The sequence below is a fragment of the Peromyscus leucopus genome, chromosome 1 (genome assembly GCF_004664715.2).
Source record: "Peromyscus leucopus breed LL Stock chromosome 1, UCI_PerLeu_2.1, whole genome shotgun sequence".
In the NCBI taxonomy this organism is placed as follows: Eukaryota; Metazoa; Chordata; class Mammalia; order Rodentia; family Cricetidae; genus Peromyscus; species Peromyscus leucopus.
The window spans coordinates 193,156,663-193,164,778 of NC_051063.1; the positions used below are offsets into that span (position 1 = coordinate 193,156,663).

Below are 8,116 nucleotides of genomic sequence, written 5' to 3' on the forward strand. Positions count from 1 at the left end.
TCCACATCACAGGGGTGATAATGGAATATCCCTTAGGAGAATAATTAGCATAAATGACGATGCAGGAGACACAGACATCCAGGCAAATGCTCTACAGCTTAGCCATAGCTCCAGCCCTTCACTGCTGGATTCTACGTGAGGGCTTTATTACAAAGCCATAACCCTAGAACCTCACTGGTGGCTTCTTACGCAGGTGTCTACCCCGAGCCACACTCTCAACCTCACACTTTATTGGCTGTTTGTGCTCTGCCCTTAAATACAAGCATCTCTAGAGCAGAACATTTGCAGTTTTGGTCCCAGCTCTGACTCTACGGGTAGTTCTGGAATATTCCATCAGCTTCTGTCTGAGGAACTTGCTAGGCCAGTTTCTCCCAGTCTTCAGTCTTTCCTTCTGTGGGGTCCCAGAATCTCTGTCTACACCTAGAGCAGCAGAAGCTCCTCCACCCTGCCTATATCACTCTGTGCTTTTCTAGGTCCCTCAGAACATCTTGACTGATCCGACATCCAGGTTTCTAGATCCCTTGTGGATGTCACCAGGATCCCTTTGTGGTTACTGTGTTATTACCCTAATCATTTGTCCGCAGTCCAGCTCTGGCGTCCATGCACCCCATCTTAGAGATGTCACTCCTAAGAAGTCAGACCCTAGGTGAAGGCACTCCTATAACCCCACCTTTTTCCTTTCGCTGTCATAGACCACCAGATCCAGGCCCACTTTTCTATTTCCTAGTCCCTCCTCTTCACCATGGTCAGATCTGTGTCACAGACCGCCTCCTCTCTAACCCCAGCTTCCATCTGCCGCCAAGCCTCTGTCCCACACTAAAAAGATCTTCCACTCCTAGGTATGCACTTGGTGGCTTTTTCCAAGTTTCAAAAAGGAGACAAGAACAGACGGCATCCCTCAGAATCCTGCATTTCTTCCATCTCTCAGTTTCCTCAAGTTCTTCTTTGGGATTGGGGACCCACAGAAGATCCTCTTCCATGATGGTCCTGGACACCCACTGAATCAATGGGCCCTTTGTTTGGGATGGTTTTGATATCAAACTTAGCAGGAACAAAATGAACCATTGAAGATGAAAAAAAAAAAAAAGGCCATGAACTCCCAGATCCTTGGGAGCGGCCAATTTATCCTTAAACAAAAATGACTTCTCACAGTGCCATACATACAACTACATAGAAGACTGTGTGTTCTGTGGCTGGGGTGACCTGGTGTGATTGTGTTTACACGTCCCCAGAGCCTTAAGGGCTGCTCCATACAGCTACATGGGCATGCTTTTCCCTGATGTCCCAAGCAGGAGTCTGGCCTGACTCTACAAGTCTGTGCCCTGAATGGCTAGCTCTACTGCTCTTACCTGCCTTTGTTAGCCATGGAAAATAAGTGTTTGTGTCTTGTCTAGATTTTGTTTTGTTTTGTTTTGTTTTGTTTTTTTGTTTTTCCAGACAGGGTTTCTCTGTGTAGCTTTGTGCCTTTTTTTTTTTTTTTTCTTTTCTTTTCTGGAACTCACTCTGTAGCCCAGCCTGGCCTCGAACTCACAGAGATCTGCCTGCCTCTGCTCCAGAGTGCTGGGATTAAAGGCATGCGCCACCACTGCCCAGCAGGAAGGATTTTTTTTTTTTTTTTCGAGACAGGGTTTCTCTGTTGCATCTTTCCTGGAACTCACTTTGAGAGCAGGCTGGTCTCGAACTCACAGAGATCTGCCTGCCTCTGCCTCCGAGTGCTGAGATTAAAGGCGTGCGCCACCACCACCCGGCTGTATCTTGCCTTAACAAATTACGTCCTCCATAACACCTGTCTCAAAAAGAACCATTCCCTCCCAATGAGCTCTGAGTACTCTGGGAGATAAAGAGAACATCTCACCCTAGGAGATGAGAATGTTCTACCTTATAGGTAAGTGGAGCCCAGGTGAGAGGCAGGGACACACCCAGACTTCAGAGCCCAAGTGTGAGAACCACAGATAGGTCACATGGACTTGACCCCACAGGCCTTCAGACTTTGTGACTTCTATACCTTCCTCTGTTCCTTGCTGTGTTTGACTCTACTCACCTCTGCACTAATTCACACAGGTTTCCAGTATCACTCCCTCCAACCGGGGGAATCACTTATGCCTTCACATAGTCCTGGGCAAGGGGGCGGGAGGGGAAGCCAAATTCCATAGAAACACTCACCATGAGCTGCAGCCACCTCCTGGAGGGAGAGGGTCATCTGTGTAAAGGCGTCATGCAGGTGGCTCCGCTCATCATAGTCTGAGGGTGGACGAGAAGCAGGCTGAGGAAGCACTGTGGCACACATCTGGTGCCGGCATACCTTCTATGTCCGACTCGTGGCTCAAAGTGTCCATCCCCCACCCCAGGGTCGAGGTGCCCTCTCTCTCTGGGTTTCCATTCCCAACTCTAAGCCCCAATCTGGATATCTGTCCCTCCTCTCTAGTCTTTCCTTATCTCTCTCTCTAGGTCTCTGTCTGTCACACCACCCTGGATCTGTTTCTCCCTGTCAGTCTCTGCTCCAATCTGTCCTACCTCTGGATCACTGTCTCTCTCTAGGTCCCTGGCCACCTCTCTGTCAGCCCCTTTCTCCCTCTGGGTCTCTGCCTAACTTCAGGTCTCTCATCTCCCCCTCATCTGTGTCCCCATCCATACCCTCCTCTCTCTGAGCAATGCTCCTTCTACTCTTTCTAGTTTTCCATCTCTTTTCTTGTAATTCTGTCAAGGCACTCCCTGTCCTTAGTATCTCTCTGAGGCACTGTCTCCACCCCTCTCTGAATATGTTTCCTTCCATTGCTTCCCCCTGTCTCTCTTCCCTGCGTCTCTGCCATAATCCTGTACTTAGCTTTTCTTCTTGGAGTCGCTCAAGGTCTCTCCTGCCCCTCCCCATGGCCCTGGGTCAGGCAGGAGGGTCTCCTCACTGATTTCCATGTCTGAGAGACCCTTAAAGGCAGCTGTGAGAGCATCTTTACACTGGCCCAGCTTGGAGCCCTCTGTGCCCACAAACATCCGGCAGACACGGAGGCGTTCCTCATGGGTAGTGAAGCAGAAGAGACAGGCCCACGTGGATGCCCTGAAGATCAGTGGGAACAGGACAGTGCTCCCCACCAGGGCAACAAGGGCCATCTCAGAGGGTCTCTGGGTCTGAGGAGAAGCTAGTAACCTTTGTGAGGTCACTGTGGGGGAGGGGGAGCTGTAGCCTAAGATCAGAGATTGTCTTTCAGCTGGTGGTCAAGTGCCAGGCTCCATCTAGAGGAAGGTTGTCAGGGGTCACTTGCAATCCCTACATTTGTGGCTGAGCCAGGCGCCAGGCTCCCAAGAACCTCACCTGTGACCCGGACGTCCTCACAGGTTAAAGGGTCTCAGGGACCCAGAGGCCGGCAATTTAGCTATGGTGGACCAGAAAAGCCCTCTTCCCCAGAGGTGGGAGCAGGGAAATGAGAGAGAAACACAGATACACTGAGTCCCTGAAGACAGAAAATGGGCAAAGAAGACAGAGAAACCTGGAGAGATACCAAGAGGCTCTGAGACCCACAATGTCACAGAGATAGATTCACAGCACTAGAGAAACAGAAGCTTCTAGAACCCCCGGAGACGGCGGGGTAAGAGACAGAGACAGAAAACGTGGAAATCTCCTGATGGCAGAGAGACGGCAAAGAAAAGAGCTAGGACACAGGGTGTGGACAGAGAAGACACCCCAGCTCCTCCCAGGAACTCTGGGGCAGTGGTGTGAACTTGGGGTCCCCGCCGGCCCCTTCCCGTGCTGGGCGCAGCCTGGGGAAAGCTAGGAGGCCGTATAGTGATCTCCTCGGGTGTCTTCCTCAACTATACAACCTCCTACCTCAGCCCGGGGGGCGCGGCAGGTGGGCAGATTGACAGATGGAATGATGGGGGACCAAGAGAAGTAAGGAGGGTGGGGAGGGCCGGGGAGGTCCCAGCCGCGATGGTGAGCCCCCGACACGGACCCACAGACACGAGCTTGTGTGCGGCGAAGGCCCCGCAAGGTCGGTTCTACGGGTGGGTGCCAGGACCCAGGAGTCCGGGCCCCCGGCCCCCTCCTCCTCCCCAAGGAACCCAGGAATTCAGTCCCAGCTCTTCTGGCACAATCTAGGCCCCATTCCCCCTCCTCCAAAGCCAGGGATCCAGACTCCAGGCCCCCTCAGATCCAGGTGTACTTCCTACCACAGAGTCAGAGGTCCAGGTCCCAATCCTCCCTCAGATCCAGTGCTCCACACCCAAGAGCCCTCAGACTCAGTTCTCTGTCAGACCCAGGGGTCAATCCCCCGCCCTCAGACCCTGGGTACAACCACAGGAATGTCCCTCAAAGGAGGCACCCTGGGAAGAGAGCTGGCTTTTGGAGTGCTGGAGGGAGAGGGCCTCGTTTGTCTTGGTAATCTGCCCCCCTCCTGAAACCCCTCAAGGTTTCGGACCCCCAGACCTGAGCTTAAGGGCTCCTGGGTACCAGGAGTGCCTCTCAGAACAATCCGTCTCTTCTACCTTTCCCCCCCACTCTGAACCTTTAGGGTGACAGCTATGAGCCAGGAGTAATGACACCAACCAGGGTCCTGTCTCCTAGACTCCTCCAACTCAGGGGTGAGGCTGTTACCTGCACCCCTGAGCCCGGAAACCACTTGGCCAAAGTCAGTCGGCTGCAGGTGGGAGGGGCCCCAGGATAAGCACCCACCCTGAGGCCGAGCTCAGAACTGGTCCTCTGGGGCTCCCAGGTTCCATGTCCATCTTGTTTCTCTCCGCCCGTTTTTCTTACGCTGCCCATTCCCAGTTCTCCCTTTCTTTCTCAGTGTGTATCTTCCCTGTCTAGGCTCTCCTCTCCAGCCCTATCTGCACGCCTGGTCCTCACTCGTCTCTGTTCTGGCTGCCCCTCTGCTCTTCCTCACCTCCTGTCTTCCATATCTACCTCTCACGTCTCTCCCTCTCCTTCACTGTCTTCCTTCGCCTCCTCCTTTCCTGGCTTTGTCTCTCATTTTCTCTCTTTATCTGAATTTCTGTCTCCCTCTTCTCTTTTCCACCCCGCTTTTTTATTCAGTCTAGCCTCCACACTCCTCGCATCTTCCAGTCTCCTCTCCAGGGTCTCTCTCGCTCTCCCTTTCTCTCCCCCTTTTCCCCTTCCCTCCCAGGTCTCCTTCTCTCTCCTCCCTCCCCTCCCCCACCCCCTCTCTTTTTCTCCTTCCCTCTCTCCCTCCCTCCCCCTCGCTGCTCAGAGCCAGGTCTGGAGCTGGGAGTGGAGTGGGGGTGGGTCGAGAAGGGGCCCTGGGCCGGGGTAGCGACCTGCTGAGGAGGGGGGAGGAGAGGCGGGAAGGGGGCGGAGAAGCAAAGCGGGAGGCGGGGGCCTGAGACGGGTCTGCGGCCCCAGCTCAAGTCTTCCTTTCCCTCCTTCCCAACCTCCCAGACCCTCAGGCGGGGCGAGAGTCAGGCCAAGGTGGGGAGGAAGGGGAAGGGAGGAGGCTCCCCCCCCCCACCAACCTGGCCCAGAGCCCAGGCCTGGGTTCCCAGCATGCCCCGGGGCTGCCTGGGGCCTGAGGAGGGGGGTGAGGAAAGCGGGGAAACTAGAATCTTAAAGATTCTCCAGACCAGAGCATCTCTCCCACACCCAGTAAGTTTCTCCTCAAAGGGGAAACTGAGGCTCGGAGAGAAGGTTCCGGGCTGGTTCAAGGTCACTGCCCCAGGCATGGGTGCATCTCCTTTGGGTTCACAGGCTTGCTTTGGGGAAGGGGTAGGCACTGGACTTTCCCCTGGGCCTGGGTCCCCTCCCCCTCTTTGCAGACCCTAGGGAGCCCCCAAGGGTCAGAGAGCAGACCCAAACAGTCTGGCACCATAGCAACCAACTGGCCCCGCCCCCTTAACCCCTGGAGGGCTGGACTCCAGTTGGGGCTAAGAAGGGGTGGGGGACTCGTGGTTCCTGGTAAGGAGCCCCCCACCTATGCCCCAGTCCTGGCAGCTAAGAAGAAAAATGCTTGGGGCTCTGACTCTTAGGTTCTAAAGGAGGAGGGAATGGGAGGGTGGCCTTGCTTCTGGGCAGGAGGTGGTGGCCGGAGAGTGGACTCTCGGGTCAGAGCCAAGAAGCAGCTGGGTGGCCCAGGCTCCTGGGTCCTGGGCACACCTCAGCTAGAGCTTCGGATTGTGGAATTTTGGTAAGCGGCTGGAAGGTGGACTCTGAGGGAGGAGGGGGCCGAGGCCTGGAATCCCGGGTCCCCAGAGGAACCTGGACGCTGGGCCTCTCCACTCCCAGACATCCCCTGCCCCGGGCTCTGACCCGGGCCCGTCTGGCAGCCCAGACAACCTCCCCCTCCTCCTGACACCCTCCCACTCATACGGCTCACCCTTGACCCTGCAAAGCCCCGCAGCCCCATCTCTGCCCCTCCCCCTCCCTTCCAGCCAGACGTTAACCCTTGGGCCGCCGGAGGCACTTCCAAAGCCAGACAGGCTTCCTCCACCTCCCTGCGGTCTCTGGCATCTGGTCCCCAGTCCTTTACACTCTGGGATCCTACATCCTTCCTTTAGAATCTCAGATCCTCCCAGCGTCTGTAACCCAGGGACCCCTGAATCTAGACCTCCAGCCCCCTCCATCAAAGACTGAGGTGTCCCGACACCCAGCTCACCACCACCACCACCCCCAACCACAACCGCCACCACCACTTCTGCGCCATCCAAGTGAGAACCCAGAAATCCAGGCCCAGGCTGGCTGCCTCCTCCCTTGGGGACCCTGGAGTCCGGCCCAGGTCCCATCCCCCTCCGGTTCCGCAGACTCACCGCTCCGCGGCTCCAGCGTCGCGGGGACCCAGTGTCCTCCTCCAGCCCCAGCCCCAGGTTCTCCATCCTCTCCCTCCTCTGCCGCCCGCGGCCTCTCTCCTTCCTCCCGCCAGCCCCGCCATCCTCCGCCCCCGGTCGCCTGCTGCCTCCGGCCGGTGTCTCCTCCCGGCACTGCGCGCCGGGGCTCCTCCACCCTCGACCCCGCGGGCAGCGTGGCCTCGGACCGGCCCCCTCCCCGGGGGGCCCCTGCCCAGCCCCTCCCCACCGCCCAACCCAGTCCGGCCAGGCTTCCCCCCCACCCCCCTGCCCCGAAGCTGGCCCGAGTCCAGGGGAAAAAATTCCATCCAGCCCTAGGGAGGAGGAGCAGGGCGGAGGAGGGAGCGGGAGGGGAGGCCGGGCTAGGGGAGCATGACGCAGGGAGAAGGGAAGGGACAAAAGAGAGGCCGGGAGGCAGTGGAGGCAGGCTCCCTCCCTCCCTCCCTCCCTCCTCCTTGGCTAGGGCCCGCTCAGTCTCTGCAGCTTTCTACCCTTTCGGTTCCCTCCATCTCACCTCCCTTCTCGGCGCTCGGCCTCCTCCCTCTTTTCCCTCCCCCCATGTCATTCTTTTTTCTGGCCTCCCTTCTTTCTTTCTGACCTCCCTTTCTGCCTTTCCCAGTCTCTGCATCTTCACCTTTTTTTTTTTTTTCTGCTAGCGACTAGTCTTGCATTTTTCTGTTTTTCTCCTTTTCTGGCTGGATGTTTTCTCTCTCTTCTCTTCCTCAGTGCACCTTCCTCGACCAGGGGCTGCATTCCCACCCACCCCTTTCGGCTCTCCCAGTCCTCCGCCCCCATTCTCCTGCGCTGTGTTTCTCCCCTCCCCGGCACTGGAACTCAAAAGGTGAATTAGACCCCCATATCTACCCTGGCACACTGAGCTCACGGACTGATGAAGGAATCAGACCCAGCCGCAGAATGTCCCGTTCCAGGGTGAAGGAGTGTGACGGGGGCGGGGGTGTCCAGAGACTCAGGAGATAGGGGGTGGGTGGGGCCGCGGATGGAAACCCACCCTACAGTAGTGAGCAGACGACCCACCGAGAAGGCGTGGTTGCTGGTGCTACCTCAGAGAATCAGAAGTTAGACCTTAATTGTTGTAAGGAAGGTCCAGGCCGAGGGCACAGTTTAGGCAAAAGTCCAATGGCAGCAACCAGGGTGATAGGGGAGGGTAACAAAGCAGTCCCATATGATTAGGGGCCAAGAGCCACGAGCGCAGCAGATAGGGTGAGTGGGCGGGCAATTCTGAGCGTGTTCAAGGCCAAACTCAGAATGAAGTTGCCTGAGGCTAAGTAGGAGCCTTGGAGCTTTTTGAGCAAGAGGAGGAGATGGGTCAGAC

General features: G+C 56.6%; 1 protein-coding gene across 4 annotated transcripts in view; it reads right to left on the reverse strand.

Moving 5' to 3' along the window:
* Spaca6 (sperm acrosome associated 6) overlaps positions 1 to 7,737 on the reverse strand; it is a 31,095-nt gene extending 23,358 nt beyond the window's left edge. For 3 of the 4 annotated variants that reach the window (XR_005090738.1, XM_037202258.1, XM_028859796.1), the window contains exons 1-2: positions 2,901 to 5,083; positions 2,164 to 2,241 (exon numbers count right to left, since the gene is read on the reverse strand). Coding sequence is in view for 3 of the 4 variants with exons in the window: in XM_037202258.1 (XP_037058153.1) it covers positions 2,164 to 2,241; positions 2,901 to 3,105 (283 nt within the window). In the remaining variant the exon portion in view is untranslated. Of the gene's footprint in view, positions 1 to 2,163; positions 2,242 to 2,900; positions 5,084 to 7,647 lie in introns of those variants that run through there. The other variant, XM_037202259.1, reaches the window with a different exon arrangement.
* Between the last annotated feature and the right edge of the window lie 379 nt (positions 7,738 to 8,116).